Source organism: Tachyglossus aculeatus, chromosome 16 (assembly GCF_015852505.1).
Source record: "Tachyglossus aculeatus isolate mTacAcu1 chromosome 16, mTacAcu1.pri, whole genome shotgun sequence".
In the NCBI taxonomy this organism is placed as follows: domain Eukaryota; kingdom Metazoa; phylum Chordata; class Mammalia; order Monotremata; family Tachyglossidae; genus Tachyglossus; species Tachyglossus aculeatus.
In genome coordinates, this window is record NC_052081.1 from 34,960,481 (window position 1) to 34,982,510 (window position 22,030).

General features: G+C 42.0%; 1 protein-coding gene and 1 non-coding gene across 4 annotated transcripts in view; both read right to left on the bottom strand.

The window, feature by feature from the left end:
• Window positions 1–22,030, bottom strand: part of CFAP58 (cilia and flagella associated protein 58) — a 138,554-nt gene that overhangs the window by 90,686 nt on the left and 25,838 nt on the right. For all 3 annotated transcript variants that reach the window (XR_005454295.1, XR_005454296.1, XM_038757538.1), the window contains exons 11-15: window positions 21,860–22,006; window positions 16,677–16,817; window positions 15,578–15,801; window positions 13,678–13,789; window positions 9,489–9,593 (exon numbers count right to left, since the gene is read on the bottom strand). Coding sequence is in view for 1 of the 3 variants with exons in the window: in XM_038757538.1 (XP_038613466.1) it covers window positions 9,489–9,593; window positions 13,678–13,789; window positions 15,578–15,801; window positions 16,677–16,817; window positions 21,860–22,006 (729 nt within the window). In the remaining 2 variants the exon portion in view is untranslated. The remainder of the gene's footprint in view (window positions 1–9,488; window positions 9,594–13,677; window positions 13,790–15,577; window positions 15,802–16,676; window positions 16,818–21,859; window positions 22,007–22,030) is intronic.
• Window positions 17,465–17,602, bottom strand: LOC119938945. The gene has a single exon (XR_005454628.1). It is a non-coding gene; the product is annotated as a small nucleolar RNA SNORA7 (small nucleolar RNA).

Here is a 22,030-nt window from a genome sequence, read left to right on the forward strand (position 1 = left end):
TGTTTGAACTTATTTTCCTTTAAGACAGCGGGTAGGAAGCAGAAGTGAATGGAACACAGTCTACTAGAGCTAAACCCTCTGTTTTTTATTCCGTTCCAAATATCCGCTCTAACGTCATAAAACCAGCAGATCCCTTGAAATGCTCATGATACAGTATTTGTCTTTCTATCTCCAGCCCACTACATCTCCAACCACTGCACTAGATTGTAAGTTCTTCGAGGGCAGGGATTGTGTCTACTAACTCTATTGTACTGTACTCTCCCAATCTCTTAAATAGAGTGCACTATACTCGGGAAGCACTCAGTAAATACCATGGCTTGATTTCATTTCCTTATTATCCTTTCCAGAGCCTTCCGTCCCTGACAAAACATTTTATCTTATACTCTGGCCTTGTGGGCCCGGGAATCTTCTATTCACATACAACAGGCCCCGTCACCTCCCAATCTCCTCCTGCCCCCAGAATATCTCTACACGGATGACCTGGTGAGGAGGAGCAACGAAGTAGCGTGTTTCAGTGGAAAGAGCAAGGGCTTTGGAGTCAGAGATCATGGGTTCAAATCCCGCCTCTGCCAATTGTCAGCTGTGTGACTTTGGGTAAGCCACTTCATTTCTCTGTGCCTCAGTTACCTCATCTGTAAAATGGGGATTAAGACTGTGAGCCCCCCGTGGGACAACCTGATCACCTTGTAACCTCCCCAGCGCATAGAACAGTGCTTTGCACATAGTAAGCGCTTAATAAATGTCATCATCATTATTATTATATTATTATCTCAAGGCCAAAATGCTTAGAACTGTACTCCTCAACTTCCCTCGAAGCTTCCCATCACAGTTAACAACCCCATCATCAGTCTGAAGCTGGCAACTTTGGCTTTATCCTTAACTAGCCCCAATCTTTCAACTCCCATTTTCAGTCTGTCCTAAACCGTGTTGGTTGTTCCTCAATATTTCCAGGGTCTTCTCCTTCCTCTTCATCCAAATGTTCATCCAAATAAATACGATTGAATGAATGTTCACCAGACTGATCCAAGCCCTTGTCATAGTTCAGCTTGCCAAATCCAACGGCTCCTACTCTATCCTAATCCTCCTCGACCTCTCAGCTGCCTTCGACACTGTGGACCACCCCCTTCTCCTCAACACGCTATCCAACCTTGGCTTCACAGACTCCGTCCTCTCCTGGTTCTCCTCTTATCTCTCCGGTCGTTCATTCTCAGTCTCTTTTGCAGGCTCCTCCTCCCTCTCCCATCCCCTTACTGTAGGGGTTCCTCAAGGTTCAGTTCTCGGTCCCCTTCTGTTCTCACCCTGCCCTCTCCCTGACTTTCTCATCACTGTTGACGGCACTATCATCCTTCCCGTCTCACAAGCCCGCAACCTTGATGTCATCCTCGACTCCGCTCTCTCATTCACCCTCACATCCAAACCGTCACCAAAACCTGCCGGTCTCACCTCCGCAACATTGCCAAGATCCACCCTTTCCTCTCCATCCAAACCGCTACCCTGTTTGTTCAAGCTCTCATCCTATCCTGTCTGGATTACTGTATCAGCCTCCTCTCTGATCTCCCACCCTCCTGTCCCTCCCCTCTTCAATCCATACTTCACGCTGCTGCCTGGATCGTCTTTGTCCAGAAACGCTCTGGGCATGTTACTCCCCTCCTCAAAAATCTCCAGTGGCTACCAATCAACCTACGCATCAGGCAAAAACTCCTCACCCTCGACTTCAAGGCTGTCCATCACCTCGCCCCCTCCTACCTCACCTCCCTTCTCTCTTTCTCCAGCCCAGCCCGCACCCTCCGCTCCTCCACTGCTAACCTCCTCACTGGGCTTCGTTCTCACCTGTCCCGCCATCGGCCCCAGCCCACGTCCTTCCCCTGGCCTGGAATGCCCTCCCTCCCCACTTCCGCCAAACTAGCTCTCTTCCTCCCTTCAAGGCCCTGAGAGCTCACCTCCTCCAGGTAAGGCCTTCCCAGACTGAGCCCCCTCCTTCCTCTCCCCTTCCTCCACCTCTCCATCCCTGCCACCTCACCTCCTTCCCCTCCCCACAGCACCTGTATATATGTATATATGTTTATATGTATTTATTACTCTATTTATTTTATTTGTACATATTTATTCTATTTCTTTTATTTTGTTAATATGTTTTGTTTTGTTCTCTGTCTCCCCCTTCTAGACTGTGAGCCCACTGTTGGGTAGGGACCGTCTTTATATGCTGCCACCTTGTACTTCCCAAGTGCTTAGTACAGTGCTCTGCACACAGTAAGCGCTCAATAAATACGATTGAATGAATGAATGACTACTAAATCAGCCTTCTCCTTGACATTGCCACCTCCATTATCTCCCCTTTCAGTCAATAGTTCACTCTGCTGCCCAGGTCACTTTCCTAAAACATCATTTTACACAGAACGCCCCACTTCTCAAAAGCCTTCAATAAATACCCAGTCCCCTCTTCATCAAGCAGAAACTCCTCACCACTAGTTTTAAGGCATTCAATCAGCTCTCTCCCTATTTACCCTAACTCCTCTCCCCATTTTCAAGACCCTTCTGAAATCATCTCACCTCTAGAAGATCTTTCCCAATTAATATCCTCTACCCAGATTACATGCCCCCAACAGCCACTTCAGCACTTCTGTACACACAACCATCTGTGGTGCGCTTGTACGTGTTAATTTACATTCTCTATTACCTGAGACCACACTTCTCCAAACAGCCACTGGCTCTTTCTCCTCCTACCAGTAATTTATTTTAGTGTCTGTCTCTCCCACAAGACTGTAAGCTCCTTGAGGGCAGGTTTTGACCCTCCTAATAATTGTGGTTGGCTTATCGTGCTGGAATAGATACAAGTTCACATAGTCCTTGTCCCACAGAGGCTCACAGTATAAGTAGGAGGGAGAACAGGTATTGAATTCCCATTTTACAGATGAGGAAACTGAGTACAGACATGTAAATGTCTTGTCCAAGATCACACAGGAGGAGACAGAGTGGGATCTGACTCCGAGGCCTGTGCTCTTTCCGCAAGGCCATGCTGCTTCTTAAAATATTAACTATTGTACTCTCCCAAGTTCTTAGTTCAGTGCTCTGCACACATGGTAAATAGTAAATATTTACTATTTGCTACTAGTAAATAGTAGCATGGTAAATAGTTTGAGTTGATGGACTGTCAGTATATCAATTCATCAACTTCACTGGGGGGTAAAGAAACTGGATAAAAACAGGATTCACATGTATACATACGCACATGTGTGTATATACATACATATATATTTCAAATTAATCATCGGATAAGGTGATAAAGACACTGACTAGTAATCTTGAAATGCACTTCGGATAATTACAAATCTTTCTGGGATATCATATTTATGAAATGCTTAAGCATTTTTTTATTTCTGTCTCCCAGCCAACATCTCTGTTAGTCTTGTAACGATTCAGTGAATGAGGTTCACTGACTTGAATAGGAGCTATTCCCCCAAAGTTTATAAACAGACAACAGAAAGGTAATGAGCAGAGCACAGGTACTTGAGGGTGAACTTAAGCAAGCATAAAGGCATATAGTTTGAGAATCCTATTCACCTTAAATGAAGCTGAACGCATTTTAAGGAAAAACGAAATGCAACTATAACTATTAGAAACAAATGTCCTCGGAAAGATACAGGAGAAAGATTCTAGACAGATTAGGAAGTGAGTCTATTCATTTCTTTTTATTGTTGCCTAATAGTTTCTAAGCCCCTCTAATATGCTTGGATCTCTTACAGATCATACGTATGAAATGGCTTTCACCTCCTAAGGCAAAACAACACACACATCAATCAGGAACGGGGAGGCTTTTTGGCTCTTCTTGAGAAGACGTTTTAGGAAGATGAGAAGACTTCAAAATAGAATATAAAAAAACATGGCAGAGCAGCAAATAGCACAGTCAACAACACAACAAAGAACAGACTTTATATTTGCGCTGGGTGGAAAAGACTGCCGATCACTTTGGTCCTTTTCGATCCCCCTCAAATGGATAGAGTTCACCTTCATTCATTCATTCACGCAATCATATTTATTGAGCGCTTACTGTGTGCAGAGCGCTGTACTAAGCGCTTGGGAAAGTACAATACAACAATGAACAGTGACATTCCCTGCCCACAACGAGCTCACAGACTAGATGTGAGCGGGAAGGGGGTGCAGGGGGGCAGACAGACATCAATACAAGTAAATAAAATTACAGATATGTACATGAGTGCTTTGGGGTTGGGAGAGGGGAAGAGCACAGGAAGCAAGACAGGGCAATGCAGAAGGGAGGGGGAGATGAGGAAAAGCAGTGTCATCTTTGAATATGAAGAATGCGTATTCATAGTTACACAACTATAAACAAAAAGTACATTAGCAGATAATTTGTCCCTTTTTTGGTGAACAACCAAACAATTTCTCTGGGAAGAAACATGGTAGGCTACGCACCACTGCCCCTGACAGTGAGGGAAGTCTTCAGTGGCTCAGTGGAAACAGCACGCACTTGGGAGTCAGAGGTCATGGGTTCTAATCCTGGCTCCACCACGTGTCAGCTGTGTGACCTTAGGCAAGTCACTTACCTTCTCTGTGCCTCAGTTACCTCATCTGTAAAATGGGGATTAAGACTGTGAGCCCCACTTGGGACAACCTGATCACCTTGTATCCTCCCCAGGGCTTAGAACAGTGCTTTGCACATTGTAAGCGCTTAACAAATGCCATCATTATTATTATCATCATTGCAAAACTATTTACCGAGCACCTATTGCATGCAGAGCAGTATAACAGTATACGAATCAAAGAGAGCCAACAGAATAGCTTAAAAAAATATCAGAACAACTGGAAATTGCATTGGGGAAGAATTTTTTTGTTTCCTCATTTCAGACACCTATCTAGTCTAATAACAAGATATGCGCTGGTAAGTTATTTCCTCCCTCTTATTTAGTCCTATTCCATCAGGTAAAATTGTGCACTTCTCGGTTTTTAGAATGAAACTAAAATTAACGTAGCTGTTTTTATTTAACAACTTCAATTTACGCCGTGCCTTCATCTTTCTGGTGAGCAAGCATTTCTAATGATTTCAGCCAAGCTTTGGGGAGTAGTCAGTTACTTAACAGCTAGCAGAGGGAGCAAAAATTATTCTGCCTGTGAAGGTTATACCAAAAGAGGCTATAGCACAATAATGTAGTTGTTCCTTCCAAGCTGCAATATTATCCTTTAATAATTGAACATCTCCTTTACTGGTTGCTTTGAAAGCACACAGTTCTTTGTAAATACTAACTGCTTCTCAAAAGATTCTCCTAAATTCTACAAGACATCATCATCGAGACATTATAGATTTTTAATAATGCTTAATGTGCGTGTTAGATTCCTCAGGCTCCAAATCCAGACTGCGCCAAGTTCTTTATTCTTTGATTTTTAACCAGCTCACAACTTAACCTCAAATTCCCTCTTTTCGGCCCCACACTCCCTCCCCTGCTTCTTCCTACCTCAAAAATCATCCTCCTCCCTCAGAAGGATCATCAGCACAGGGCCACAACCCAAATCCGCAGTCTGGTCGAGCTTTAAAGAGGAGTAACTGGAAGGGGAGGGTTGAAGTCCTTATTGATGTGAATGAAATGAGCTGTAGGTGTTTATCCAGTTCGGTCTATTTGGGTCCTCGCCCTTTTTTTTTACCAAATTCGGTTTTTCCAAGACTGAGTCCGAATTTTGTTGACGACGGAGCTTCACTTCTGGGATTCAAGGATCTACACAGATTGTCTAGACTGTGAGCTCGTTGTGGGCAGGGATCGTGTCAACCAACTCTGTTATATCGTACTCTCTCGAGCGCTAAGTGCAGTGCTCTGCACAGAGTAAGTGCTCAATAAATATGACTGATTGATGTCCTGACCCAAGTAACCACAAATGTACTTGTAAAATGTGTCCCCCTGCACGTTTATCAACAATACTTGGAAGTGGCTATTAGAGTGGATCCTGTCATCGTCATCATCATCAATCGTATTTATTGAGCGCTTACTATGTGCAGAGCACTGTACTAAGCGCTTGGGAAGTACAAATTGGCAACATATCATCATCACCATCATCAATCGTATTTATTGAGCGCTTACTATGTGCAGAGCACTGTACTAAGCGCTTGGGAAGTACAAATTGGCAACATATAGAGACAGTCCCTACCCAACAGTGGGCTCACAGTCTAAAAGGGGGAGACAGAGAACAAAACCAAACATACTAGCAAAATAAAATAAATAGAATAGATATGTACAAGTAAAATAAATAAATAAATAAATAGAGTAATAAATATGTACAAACATATATACATATATACAGGTGCTGTGGGGAACAAATCTGCATGACTCTCCCCAGTCTTCAAAGCCTTATTGAAGGCACATCTCCAAGAGGGCTTCCCTGACTGAGGCCCTCCTTTCCTCTCTTCCCACTCCCTTCTGCGTCACCCTGACTTGCTCCCTTTATTCATCCCCCCTCCCAGTCCCACAGTACTTATGTACATATCTGTAATGTATTTGTTTATATTAATGTCTGTCTCCCCTTCTAGAATGTAAGCTTGATTTGGGCAGGAAACATGTCTGTTTATTGTTGCATTGTGCTCTCCCAAGTGCTTAGTTACAGTGCTCTGCACACAATAAACAGCGTGGCTTAGTGGAGAGATCACGGGCTTCGGAGTCAGAGGTCATGGGTTCAAATCCCGGGACCGCCAGTTGTCAGCTGTGTGACTTTGGGCAGGTCACTTAACTTCTCTGTGCCTCAGTTACCTCATCTGTAAAATGGGGATGAAGCCTGTGAGCCCCATGTGGGACAACCTGATCACTCTGTATCCTCCCCAGCGCTTAGAACAGTACTTTGCACATAGTAAGTGCTTAATAAATGCCATCATTATTATTATTAACTTCTCTGTGTCTCAGTTACCTCATCTGTAAAATGGGGATTAAGACTGTGAACCCCCCTGTGGGACAACCTGATCACCTTGTAACCTCCCCAGCACTTAGAACAGTGCTTTGCACATAGTAAGCGCTTAATAAATGTCATCATTATTATTAGTAGTAAGACCTCAATAAATGTGATTGGCTGACTGACTGGCAACACAGATAAGGTCACTCCCTCACCTAATTGCAGCCATTTTGCAGTAAAATAAATCAGACTTTCACCGTCAGTCATAAAAATAAAGTTAACCTTGAAGGGACCACAAAGAATCCACTTTTGTACATTTTGTTATTTATGTATTTATGGAGTCTGATAATTCTCTGGGCCTCTGGGCACACATAACAGAAAGAACAGAGAATTTTATGTGACAACTTCCTAAAGCAACCACTAACAACAACCCCAACAAGGTAGTTTGATTATTTTAAATATCTTCAATATGTCACTATTCATTATGCAGTCAACTTCCACTTGCAAAATACTCCCCAACAACGCATATGCTTTGTTTCCATTGTTTGTATTCACTGACTAGAACAATTTCAATTAATTAGTATCTTACAGTCTTTCCCTAGGCCTTCTCAACCCCAAAAAATATTAATCAGACTCTGCATGTTGGGGAAAGCACATAAGGCACAAAACATGGGGTCCCTCCCCTCAGAGGATGTACAATCCAATAGATGAGACAAACACAGAATACGTAACCAGAATTACGCTGGCGGGATACAAGAGAATGAGTTTCACATTTGGGCAGGATAATGAGGTTAAAATATCTTAGTTTAGAACAGGATCATAACGTAAAATAATAATAATGATGATGGCATTTATTAAGCGCTTGCTATGTGCAAAGCACTGTTCTAAGCGCTGGAATAATAATGGCATTTATTAAGTGCTTACTATGTGCAAAGCACTGTTCTAAGCGCTGGAATAATAATGGCATTTATTAAGCGCTTACTATGTGCAAATCACTGTTCTAAGCGCTGGGGTGGATACAAATTCATCAGGTTGTCCCAAGGAGGGCTCACAGTCAATCCCCATTTTACAGATGAGGGAACTGAGGCACAGAGAAGTTAAGTGACTTGCCCAGAGTCACACAGCTGACAAGCGGCGGAGCCGGGATTTGAACCCATGACCTCTGACTCCCAAGCCCGGGCTCTTTCCACTGAGCCCTGCTGCTGATAAAAGGCAGATGAGGATTTCTTCTAAGTTGTGGAGTGAAGGGAGAGGTGTTTTCTGTGGGCCAAGAGCATTTTCTGCAGACAGAAGCTTCTCTGGACCGTTTGCTTGCAAGTGTGGCCACTCAATTCTATCCCAAAAGCGAAACATAGAAAATACTCATTCATTCATTCAATTGTATTTATTGAGCCCTTACTGTTCGCAGAGCGCTGTACTAAGCGCTTATCCATAGGAAACCCAGCCTTCAATTTATCTTAAATGCAAAAGGGTCAGTGAGGTTTTCAGCGCAGGCTACTGCAAGATTGAAGTTAATAATGAACTGGAAAGGCATTAAAAATAGAGATTCTTAAAATTCTTAAAGAAGTCAAAAATTAAACTTCACTGAAGCTTAACAAATAACTATTACACATTAATCTCTGCATAAAAGCAACAAGCTTTCCACTTTCAGATGAAAGAACCTAACTATTTTCATCTGCCTGAGAAGAACATTAATAATTCCTTAAAAAAATCTGATTCAAACACTTGACAGGAATCCAAGTGCCATTTTTAAAAGAAACAGCCCAGCACTTCTTGTTCTGAGGGTAGACTAAACCCCCATGCTTTACCATCATCATCATCATCAATCGTATTTATTGAGCACTTACTGTGTGCAGAGCACTGTACTAAGCGCTTGGGAAGTACAAGTTGGCAACATATAGAGACAGTCCCTACCCAACAGCGGGCTCACAGTCTATAAGGGGGAGACAGAGAACAAAACCAAACATACTAACAAAATAAAATAAGTAGAATTGATATGTACAAGTAAAATAAATAGAGTAATAAATATGTACAAACATATATACATCTATACAGGTGCTGTGGGGAAGGGAAGGAGGTAAGATGGGGGGGATGGAGAGGGGGACGAGGGGGAGAGGAAGGAAGGGGCTTCCTTAAAAAGTAATCAGAAATCAAAAGTTAAAGTAATCAATCAATCAATCAATCGTATTTATTGAGTGCAGAGCACTGTACTAAGCACTTGGGAAGTACAAGTTGGCAACATGTAGAGACAGTCCCTACCCAACAGTGGGCTCACAGTCTAAAAATCAGAACTATGAAGAACAGAGAATTAAGAAGGGCCTGACAAAAGGAACCGTATAGGCGTGAAAGATCATCTGTGTGACCCAATAAAACAAGTCTAGGCTTTCACTTTGTTTTTCACAGTTCTCCAGATATCTATGATCACAGTATAAAAGGTCAATTAATCAACCCGCACTTGTTCTCTATATATGAGTTACTGTTGCCATCTACTGTAAGTTGTGGGATGTGCCACCCTGGAATGAACGCTACAGACTTTCAGATGTGTCAAGAACTCATTAGATGTAATTATCAGTTATTTAGAGACAAGAAAAAGCGAACAGTACCTGAAGAAGTAATTCTTTTTCTACGACTTCTTCAGTCTTGCTGATGAGACGCCTCTGCAGAGTATGGATCTTTTGGATCAGTTCGAAGGTGCTTGGGTCACTGGCCTGACGGAGATTAATAACATTTAGTCACTTTCGGCGATAAACTCTCTAGAAAGACTTCTAAGGATTAATCGTAGGTCTCAAATGCATTTATGTTTTATCTAACGTTTACTAGGCACCTACTGTGTAGAACCAATAAGGTCTAAAAGTGCAATTGTAGTGAAATTTCATTTACTCGCAAAGGACACAAGATAGATGATTGCACACTTTCTTTTCTGGTTTGGTGGTTTTGAACAATAGTAGGACAGGGCAGTACACTGGACTGTGAAAGTACAGTTTAAAAGGGGATAACATCTGAAAATTCTGAAGCTAACAGTAGGAAACATCAACCGGGGTAGGGGGTGACAGGTTTTGTCAAGCCCCCTTCAAAACTTTATGAAATTTGGAATGATTCCCTTGAAAGGGAAAGACATGATATACCAGGAGGGGAAATTCAGCTTGCCCAGAGATTGATGCTAGAAACACAAAGGGCAAAATTAGGAGCAGGGAAGGAGGAGTTCGAAGTCTTAAACCGACATGAACTACAATCAATCAATCAATCGTATTTATTGAGCGCTTACTGTGTGCAGAGTACAATGCTGCCAAGGGATAGTCTTCGCAAACTAAAAGGCACAGCAAATCTTCCTTCTGGGCATAAAGTGCTAGCTAGGACCTCGCTGTAACTATAAGCAAGACTTTGAAAACAATGGGAAAATAATCTGGATTCATGAAGTCTTTTTCACCTCGAAGCCCATTAAAGCTTTCAAAATGCTTTCTCTAGGATGCTATTTTTTATGGTATTTGTTAAGCACTTACTATGTGCTGGGCATTGTATTAAGTACTAGGATAGATATAAAATGATTGGCCACTTGTCAGCTGTGTGACTTTGGACAAGTCACTTAACTTCTCTGGGCCTCAGTTGCCTCATCTGTAAAATGGGGATTAAAGTGTGAGCCCCACAAGGGACAACCTGTCTACTTTGTACCCCCCCAGTGCTTACAACAGTGCTTGGCACATAATAAGTGCTTAACAAATGCCATTATTATTATTATTATTATTGCCTGAGATTTTGTCATACCATGGCCTTAAAACATTTCTTCTATCCTCCTTGCATACGGCTCCCAATTTCAGCTCTCCAAACAGCAGCTGTTTGGGTATCCCTTCTAGACTGTGAGCCCATTGTTGGGTTGGGACTGTCTCTAAATGTTGCCGATTTGTACGTCCCAAGCGCTTAGTACAGTGCTCTGCACACAGTAAGCACTCAATAAATACGATTAAATGAATGAATGAATGAGTTGGACGCAGTCCATGTCCCACATGGGGCGCAAAGTCTTAATCTCCATTTTACAGATAAGGGAAATGAGGCATAGAGAAGTTAAGTGGCTTGCCCAAGGTCACACAGCAGACAAGTGGCAGAACAGGGATTAGAACCCAGGTCCCTCTCTCTCAGGACCATGCTCTTTCCACTAGGCCACACTGCTTCTCCTTATTTCTCCTCTAAAAGGGAATGAAATACTAAGAAAATGGATCCCTCCAATATGTCCAGACGTTATTTCTGAAAGAAGTCCACGTAGGGTTGAAATGGCATTGCATAATTCATTCAATCTTGGGAGTTTCAAGAATATGAAAATACCAATTACCATATATACTAATTTCTACTAGATTCTTCCAAGCACTTAATGCGGTGTTCTGCCCACAATAGTGCTCAATAAATGCTACCGATTGATTGATACCAATAAGGATATTTATTAAGACCGACTGTGGGAAGAGTACCTGTGATGTGAACTTAATGTTTGCTAGTACAGGATGGGCCCAACTCAACACAGGTGCCATCATTCAGTGAGAAACTTAATGGCCATTCAAATGACTCCCTGCTCCTCACGCAAAAAGGGGTGGAGACATACATCTCTCTGACTTTGAACCACCTGGCCTCCTAAACAGGGAAAGATTAGGGTTCAGGAGAGCACATAAAATTGGGGACTTCTTTGAGGAAAGAAGGAGAAAAAAGGAGGGAATGAGAGGAAGGGTAGAGATGAAGGGAAGGAGATTTTACCCAGGACTGTCATAAACTAATCGTTGCCATAACCACATAACTTCTGGGTCTGGGGATTCACCTCGCCTCAATATCATCACCAGGCCGTTTACACAGCCTGGGGGTGAAATGGATCTCTGACTTGCCCCCCACACTGGACTTCGAACCAAAGGGAGACGAGACACTAGCCCATTCCAAGAGGCTGGTAAGGGTAAGAGAAACTAGGTTCCAGGGGAGGCAGCCATGGACTTCCAGAAGGGGGTTCCACCCATAGCCCTATTCCAAACTCAAGTAGCACCCATGGGCCTGGGAATCGGAGGATCTGGGTTCTAATCCCAGCTCCTGCATTTACCAGTTATCCCCCCTCTAAACTGAAAACTCCCTGTGGGCAGGGAATACGTCTACCAACTCTGTTGTAATCCCCCAAGCACTTAATGGTATTTATTGAGCACTTACTCTTTTCTAAACACTGCACTAATTGATTGAGTGACCTTGGGCAATTCATTTAACTTCTTTTGCCTGTTTCTTCATCTGTAAAAGAGGAACTAAATACCTGTCCTCCCTCCCCGGCTAGGCTGGGAGCCCCTTGTGGGACAGGGATGTGTCTGAAATGATTCTCTTGAATCTAGCCCAGTGCTTCATACACTGCTTGGCATGTAGTAAGTACTTAATAAATAGCACAATCATTATTACCTGCCCAAAGAACCGTGGAGGGTCTTCCACTGCCTCAATAAAGACGATGCCCTTGCCAGAAACACGTGTGCCTTGTGCCCTCCATGTAATCTGCTTTGTTCCCAGCCTACACTTTAAACTGACCTCACACCGTATTTTTATCTAGTCCATTTGTACTTCGAGTATTTTCAAAATTGTATAACCTTTACATCCTCTCTTTTTCGAGAGAAACTGACCTAGAATTGCACACCTTAAAATTCTTCTTTGAAACATCAAGAATCAATTACTCTGGTCAATAAATGATTTCAAAGTCTTTGGTAGGATCTCTTCAGGAGCATCTCTATCATCACTTATTTAGTAGGCAGCTCAACCGCGTTTTCAGAGATGAATGAGTGGGCAGAAAACACATTTCCATTGGTTCTGCCTTTGTTTAAGAATAGCCAGTTGTGCCAATCGATAGTCATATGTTTGGACTCACTTTGGTAGATATTCACCAATCAGGGTTGTGTGCTATTAAAATTCAGGCCTTCCTATTTACATTTACAAAGCATAACCCTTAATGCTTGCTTCATTTTAAAAAAATCTCAAGCAACCTCCTGGGCTGGTAGTCTTCCTTCACCCCACTTTTTCTTTCATCACGAGCCTAGATGACTCTGCTCAATTTATCTTAGCTAGTTCTCTCTTGCCATCTACCCAGCTGAGTAAAACAGAAGGGATAGCAACATTTTCTGCTGCACACTCAGGTTTAGTCAATCCGTGGAAATTTCATTTTTCTATTCTCAATTTGCCACTGAAATGGTCCATGTTGACTTGATGGAAATGAGAACTGTGATGAACTCTAAACATCAAATCAATGGCAGCTAAAAGTTATTCAGTGTTTCCGCCTCATTAACATGTTCAAAATTCCATGATCCCCAGGGAAAGCCTCAGTTACCAACACAAATCCTCTTAAATGGGGTTGAGTCAACAAGCTCATAATTCTTGGAGGAAATAAAGGTGGAAAGCGGTTATTGGGCCAGGGTATCTGAGCATCTTACTTCATAAAAGCCCCGAAAAAAATCAAGGGAGTGATTATCAGCCAGGAAACTGCTCTAAAAAAAGTGGGCGAGACCGGGAGAAAGAGAAGGGGGTGAGAGAAGAAAGTTTTCTATTTGGTTAAGCTCCCAGGCAGGCAGGAAGTAGTTGACACTAAGTTAAAACTTCTGGTCCATTTGGAACCATCTTGCTCTGCAAAAGTACATTTAACAATTGATCTTCCCTTCCTCTAAAAGTGACAATGTGCACTGTATGAAAGAAAACCATATAAATGCTCTAGTTCAACGATGGCAGGGAGGGTGGGAGATTGGGAGTGAGGCCTTTGGGAAAAGGAGCAAGAGGGATAATGCCATGTCAGATGTGATGTACCTCCAGTTTTCTCCATCTGTGTACATTCAGGGGGCTTTCCAGCTCCTCCTCCAGGGCTCTGCACCGTGTCCGTTCCTTCAGGAATTCTCGTTGCAGGTGAAACACCTCCTGCCTGGATAAGAAACCTTTTCTTTAGGAAGGAAGTGGTGCATTGTTTACAATATCTGTCTCCACGGCAAATAGTTGGGTGATGGACAGTACAGGCAAACATTCTTGTTGATCAGGATACTAGAGGAAGCAGCATGGCTTGGTGGATAGACCACAGGCCTGGGAGACAAAATGACCTGGGTTCTAATCCCAGCTCCACTACTTCATCAGTCATCATCATCAATCGTATTTATTGAGCGCTTACTGTGTGCAGAGCACTGTACTAAGCGCTTGGGAAGTACAAGTTGGCAACATATAGAGACAGTCCCTACCCAGCAGTGGGCTCACAGTCTAAAAGGGGGAGACAGAGAACAAAACCAAACATACTAACAAAGCAAAATAAATAGAATAGATATGTACTTGTCTGTTGTGTGGCCGTGGGCAAGTCACTTCACTTTTCTGTGCCTCAGTTGCCTCATCTTCCAAATGGGGATTAAGACCATGAGCCCCACGTGGGACAGGAACTGTGTCCAACCCAATCACCTTGTATCCACTCCATTGCTTAGTACAGTGCCTGGCACGTAGTAAGCTCTTAACAAATACCATGATTATCATTATTATTATTATTATTATCATTATACCCTTTATACCAAAAATGTGCAAACTGCTAGTATTACACAGTCCCTCTTAATTGCCTCATTTAAATTAACAACATTTCATCAGCCAAATAACCATTAGAATTAGTTGCATGATTTTCAGTTATTAGAGCCCCTATTTCCAAAAGTGGTTTAGAATCTATTACGCAGAATGCATGGCTGGACACTTAAAAATTTTCATCCATTCCCTAGAGATTTAGTTAGAGGGGCAGTGAGAAAAGCCTTGGCAAACCAGGAATGTTTACTGCAGCTCTGGAGGAATCCTATTAATTGGGCAAGTGATAAAAATGACTCCTAGAGCTGGCAGTCTTAGTGAAGGCTTCGGAGTTCATTAAAAGAGGGACTTGCTGTTGTAGTTAGCAAGAATTGATCCATTCATGAGAGCTGACACCACAATACTCTCAAATACATTCCTAGCATTTCAATATCCAAACCTCTTTACAGTCCAATGAATTTTGGCAGCAGGCTCACATTTTATCCTTGTTGGTAATACATTAATTTACAGCTATAACTTTAAAGTTCCCCCACCAGGTTGCAGGGAGTCATGGGTAGCTCCCTGAAATGCACTGCCCCTCTTATTTGATTTCCTGGAAAATGCCACATTTCCTATAAAAACACAGTGCATTTGTCAAAGGGCAAATACGTCCGACATATATGGCAAAAAGAACTTTTGAAGCACTAAATCAAAGTGAAAATACTAAAAAATACATCAAAATGAAAAAGTTTAGTCTTTAAGGAAACTTGCTTTGAATGAAAATTGAATTAAATGTTTCTCTCACTTCAATCACAGAAAAACCTGGAGGAAGAAAACTGAGTGGTTATTAAATACATGAGGATGTTCCACCTTCTGTATACTGCCTAATTAAAATAATTCTATATAGCTCACCGAATAAGCAACATATTTTTGCTTTTCGCAGTCAAGTTTGCTACACAAAAGGTAAGGTGTTATTTTCACTTTGGTGCTTTAAAATCTTGGATGGCTGGTTTCTGAATTTCAAATAGTTCATGTTTGAGGTTAGATAACAAACGCCCTTCTCAGTGCACCTTGTCTGTCGCTTCAAATTTTACTGGGAGTAAAAACAATTTTTTTCACCAATTCCCCATTGTAGCAGCATGGCCGCAACAGTGGATGAAATTCATTCCATCTGGTTTTCTACCTGAGCTCTTCCACATTTGCCACACTCCTGGCGAGAATTCCCTTTTCCCTTCGAAGTTTCTTTATCTCTAGTTTGAGAATTCGGATGTCTTCCACTCTTTGTCTGTACTGGGTCTCTCCTTTGTTTAGTATGGATTGCTGAATCTTGATTTTTTCATACAGCAGAGCCAACTCGTCATTGCGTCGAACGAGCTGGGATCCAAGAATATCTCTCTCACTGATCACCTAGAAATGCAGGAAAAGGACAGCATGATGAGCCATGGTCGCCAGAAACTGCCAGCCCCAAACAAAGGCCCCAGATTTTCACCCTCCAGGAATCGGGCATCACAAGATTTCAGGATCAGTGAGGCAAATATTGAAGTAGCCTTGGCTCGACAAAATTTAATTCAGAGAAGCGGGCTTGTTAATAATAAGTATGGTACTTCCTAATTGTTTACTATGTGCCATACACTGTACTAAGCACTGCAGGGTAGATACAAGATAATCAGGTTGGAAATAGTATCGTGTCCCACACAGGACTCACAGTCTAAGTAGGAAGGAGTAGTATTTAATGCCCATTTTCCAGGTGAGGAAACTGAGGCAAAGAGAAGCTAAGTGACTGCCCCAAATTACACAGAAGACAAGTGGCGGAGCTGGGATTAAAATCGAGGTACTCTGACTCCTGGGACCGTGGTCTTTCCACCATTCATTCATTCATTCATTCAACCATATTTATTGAGTGCTTACTGTGTCCAGAGCACTGAACTAAGCGCTTGGAAACTACAATATATCATCATCATCAATCGTATTTATTGAGCGCTTACTATGTGCAGAGCACTGTACTAAGCGCTTGGGAAGTACAAATTGGCAACATATAGAGACAGTCCCTACCCAACAGTGGGCTCACAGTCTAAAAGGGGGAGACAGAGAACAAAACCAAACATACTAACAAAATAAAATAAATAGAATAGTATAGATATGTACAATATAGCAATAAAGAGAGGCAATCCCTGCCCACAATGAGCTCCCAGAAAAGACTGCCAAAGAATGTTTTAGGCACTAGTATTTCATTCTCCTGGAAAGGTACGCATCGAAAGGATCCTTCGTGGAAGTCTTCTTACCTGATCTAATTCCTTCTTTTGCCTCAGCCTCTCGGCATCAGACTCGGTAATGATTTTCAGAAGTTTTCTCTCTTCCGATTCTTGTTTTTCAATAAAATGCTTGGTCTCCAGAGCTTGTTGTTTCATCTTCACCAGTTCTGCCTGACAAGAGAAAATGATAGAAACAAATTTTACTTCATGAGAACACAGAAATTCATAGCCTAGGAGTTTAGGATTTAGAAGTACTGCGGAGCTTCATGTTTCCCATGTTGTTTCTTTTAACACATTTTGATCGTTCTCAAGAGCAAATAAGAAATACATACCCCTTCCCCCCCACCAAAAAGCTTCATAAAGTAAAGGAGTAAAGCACATTATGTCATACAGGTTTTTTTTATTGTGAGTTATGCCCAGGAGGAATTTTTTACGACTTTCCTATATGTGTGTAGAGAGGCTTCATTTGTATGTGAATATAGCATACTCTCTACGTTGTATCAACTACATTCCAGACGAGTGGACAAAAAAAACCACCAAAAAAGTGCTGCAGTCATGAGAGCGTTCAGTGATACAGCTAGTTACCATATTGTCTTGTCTTATGCTGTCAAGTCGTCTCCGACCCTTAGCGACTCCATGAACACAACTCTCCCAGAACGCCCCCACCTCCGTCTGCAATCATTCTAGTAGTGTATCCATAGAATTTTCTTGGTAAAAATATGGAAGCGATTTATCCCTGTCTCCTTCCTCGTAGTAAACTTGAGTCTCTGAACTTGACTCTCTCCCATGCTGCTGCTGCCCAGCACAGGCGAATTTTGACTAGTCGCAGATTGCCTTCCACTCACTAGCCACTGCCCAAGCTAGGAATGGAAAGGATAGGCCTCTGCTTGACTCTTCCTCTCATAGTCGAGGCTGGTAGAGTATTGGAAACTCTCCAGGTGCAACCCTGAGAGGGGAGTTAACCTATCGGGTTGACCATATTTGGTCTTTAGAGGCATCTTGTAAATGTGTGTTTGATAATCTCATTTTAATCATTCCTGAAGGTCTGTCTCCCTTACCAGACCACACAACATTTGGGCCTCATTTAGAACAGCAATTAGGGAAGAAATCTGCAGAGAGGTTCAGGGCGGAGCAGGCTGAGGATCGGCACTCACAGAACTAGACCAGAGAAAGGGGGCAAGCCAGATCCTGGAGGCCAAGAACTGGACCTATGGGAGTTGTTGTCAGGGCCTGATCACATTCACCAAGTGCAGAATTAAACAAGTTCCTGCGACCAAGAGAGGGGTCTGGGGTTGCCCTGGAAGGACTGCCAGATTGCCAAAAGCCATCCCATGTCTCCAAAGTGGATCTCCTGGCCTGGTTGTCTTTATAGAAGTCTGACCAGATTATTTTTGGTAAAATGAGGATATCAGAGATTACTCTGTTGAGAACCAGGACATCAAACACGAACACTTGATACCCACCTTCCCCATCCCTCTAAGCATTCATTAGAGTTGGGGAGGGAGGTCTTGGATTGGAAACCAGTAGCACACTGGGATGTCCAATGTCTGTGATGTCAAGGATATCCCAATCAGTGGACACTGAGCTTCGCTCTGCTCCACAATGGCAGGGAGAAGCAGGGTCAACATCAAGACACTCTACCTGACCCTTGTCCACCAGACTGGGGATTTTTCTAACAAAAATAAAGAAAAATTTCTCCATCAGACTGGAGTTCTGAGAATGCAAAATGGATAGTTCAACTTTTTCAATAATTTCAGATAGCAAAGATACAGATTGGATACTTGTTTAACTCTTGCTTAATAAATCTCATTTTTTCATCTCGGCCACCTTCACTTCTCTGTTAAGTGTCATGGGTTGATCACAGTCCATGAACAGAACAAAATTTGGGCCTCGTTATATTAAAATGAAATCAACAATGTATAAAAGAACCTGCCCACAGATGTGAAACTTCATGCATTTGTCATGACTGTATGACTTTTCAAATGATATATCTAAATTGTGCAGGTTCTCTTTATACAAAAAATATGAGTTGTAAACAAGATGTAGCATTAGATGTTGGCAGCAACTGCTGACATAAACAAATATCCTAGGTCTAATATAGTTAGCAGTTATAAATCTGTGCTGTCTTGTGCAGTAAAGAGTTGAACTATTTCGCTAGTCACCTAAAGGCCCATCGACTCAAACAGTATTTGTTGTTTCGGTGCTTACTGTATTGTGGTCTCTATGTACAAAGTACTAATAAAATGCAAGGCACATCTGCTCCTTTACCATCCTGAATTTATGCACTCTCTGGCAGGTACCTATTGAATATACATCATGTTACTTAGTCATATAAATAGATCAGGCACTTTAAGAAAAATGCATGTGATTCCTGTCCTTTCACACTATATGATCCCATTTACTCTTAAGAAACTGCAGGCTTTCTTTGGCACAAGCAAACAAGATCAATTGAAATCTCCTTGTCACAGAATAATTGGATTCTTTCTCTGCCATTGTTCACCATCCATGTAATTCCACAGAGTCACTCTGGCAAAAGAATGCCATGCTCTGAAGCCAGTGTCTAATATGTTCCTGGGCTCTGGGTAGATGGTTTTTCTAGTGAATAATTCAGAAGCAATCGAAGTGCTGTCAAATTGATGCTGGATGATTCAAAAGTGACTAGACAGAATTAGAGCTTTATTAGGGCCAAAAGGTAGACAGTGAAAATCAGCAGGTGAAAGGCTTCTTCTTCACTAATGTAACCAGTTGAAGGCAGACAGCCAGATGAGCCCAAATGTATCTACTCTTTACAAAAAAAAAAAAAATGTATTGGCATTCTGTCCTAACCAGAATGTGCTGACAATGCCTGACTTGACAATCGGAAAATGGGGTGTGGAGAGGCAGGACTTTTCTTCTGATGGTCCTAGAAGCCTCAAGAAGGGCTGTTTTGCTGACGGGCAACTCATAGTAGAGCCATAAGAACAGGGAATGCTGGGCATCTACTGCTTTATAAAACTCTACTTTATAAAACATAGGCATTCCCTCCCTACTCCTCATCACCTTGGTCCTGCTGTGCAAGATGCTACCCTTCACCCTGGTGGGTGTAATTATTTATTGTCTCCATTTATTTAGTCACATTTGGCTTATTTTTATGATTATCATGTATCTAACCAAGCACTTAGGACAGTGCTTGACACAGAGTAAGAGCTTAACAACGCCCTCGTTGTTACTGTTCCTATTTTATGTATACAATTTGTGCCTGCCTGACTTCCCAATTAGATTCTAAACTCAAAGTCAGGGTTTGTGTCCTTTACTCTTCTAATATACTTAAAAGTGCCTAGATTAGTGCTCTACTTATAACAGGTTCTCAGTAAATACTGGCAAAGATGATGATGACACTGTTGAAGGTTTAAGGAAGGGTTGGACACATTCATGAACGGGCGGTCCATAACAGATTACTGGAGGTATGGTGTCATTGTGAAAAACAGAAGCCTTGTCCAAATGCTTAGTCCTGTACTTTGCCCACAGTAAATGTTCAATAAATACCACTGATTGACCACTGAGCTGACCCACTAGGCATTGCTTGTGTTCTATTTTATAATACCTACACAATTAAAAAAAAAAAAGGTCAGATCTAAAGCGAAAGGAACACTGAAATGCATGGCAGAGAGAGAAAACCAAAGAAAGGAACAGAGAGACAGCAACATAAGGAGATTCAGATAGAGACAAGAAATAAAGGGATTGGGAGATTTTAAAAGACACAGAAACCAAAAGATAAGCAGAAACACAGAAACAGACAGAGAAAACTGAGACACTCAAAAAAAATGGATGGATAGATAGAGCAAGTCTAGCTTGTTGAATGGTAGGCAAAGAAGGTTCTTGAATTGGTATTTTTAAGTTTACCTATTCAATATCCAGTCATTCAACTTCTAAAAACCAAAACGGTGTCTATTTAAAAGTTCTGCAAAAGCTTCATCCAGTAAGCCACTTTGGAGGCACATGTGATATGGATGGAATTGACAGAATGTAATCTTTTGAATGTTACATATGAAAATCTGGCTCTTACTGGAATTGTTTTGAAAAATAAAATATTAGGAGACTAGAATAAGGTTTCCCTTATTTCATAAGGTGGAAAGGAAGTGATAACAGTGCCTAGTTGTGGAAATATTCCAGTTCCTGTCAAAAGGTCTAAAGGGGAGCAAATAATTAATTCATGTAATACCTATTCAGAACTATACTTTCGAGAAATCTGAGACCTACATAACCCAAAATCCGCTGGGAGTGACACACAAACAGCAAATTCAAGAGAAAAGGTAATAATAATAATAATAATAATAATAATAATCATGGTATTTTCAAGTGCTTACTATGTTCCAGGCACTGTTTTAAGCATTGCGGTAGATACACAATTATCGTGTTGGACACAGTTCTTGTCCCACATTGGGCTCACAGTCTTGATCCCCATTTTACACTTGAGGGAATTTAAGCACAGAGAAGTTAACTAATTGGCCTAAGGTGTCACAGCAGGTAAGTGGCAGAGCCGGGATTAGAATCCAGGCCCTTCTAACTCCAAGGCCCATGCTCTATCCACTAGGTCACACTTCTTCAAGATACCCAGAAGTGTGGCTTAGTGGAAAGAGCCCGGGTTTGGGAGTCAGAGGTTGTGGGTTCTAATCCCGGCACCGCTACTTATCAGCTGTGTGACTTGGGCAAGCCACTTAACTTCTGTGTGCCTCAGTTCCCTCATCTGTAAAATGGGGATTAAGACTGTGAGCCCCATGTGGGGCAACCTGATTATCTTGTACTCAGTGCTTAGAACAGTGCTTGGCACATAGTAAGCGCTTAACAAATACCAACATTATTATTATACCCAGGCCTCTTGTTTTTCTCCTCCCTGCCTGCTGTGACATGTCTGGTATCCAACCTGGATGGCCTGTTTCTTGTGCTGACTTAAAAATACAAGTGCTCGGGTCCCAGAGACCTAGTGTCCACAGAACTTCCTGTATATATGGAAATATTTCTTGTGAGAAAATGGATGTTTGGGAATTACCTGAGAGTTGTTTAACTGGTGAGTTGTACACATAATAATAATAATAATTTTGGTATTTGGTATTTGCTGCATGCGTGAACGGGGCTTGCCACAGGTGCCTTGCACACAGTCAGCGCTGAGTGAATACAACCGAGTGAATAAATGATGTAACATTAAAAATGTCTCCTCCTCTTCGAGCTCTTACCTTCAGTGCCTCCTTCTCTTTCTCTATTCGCTGGTGATCCAAGTGCAATCTCACCAGAGCTGATTCTTTGGCTGTGATTTCTTCTTTCAGCTGGTCCACTTGATGGGTCATAATCTTTAATTTCCTCCTCATTTCTGTTAATTCATCCTTAGAAGATGAAAGAAGAAAGGT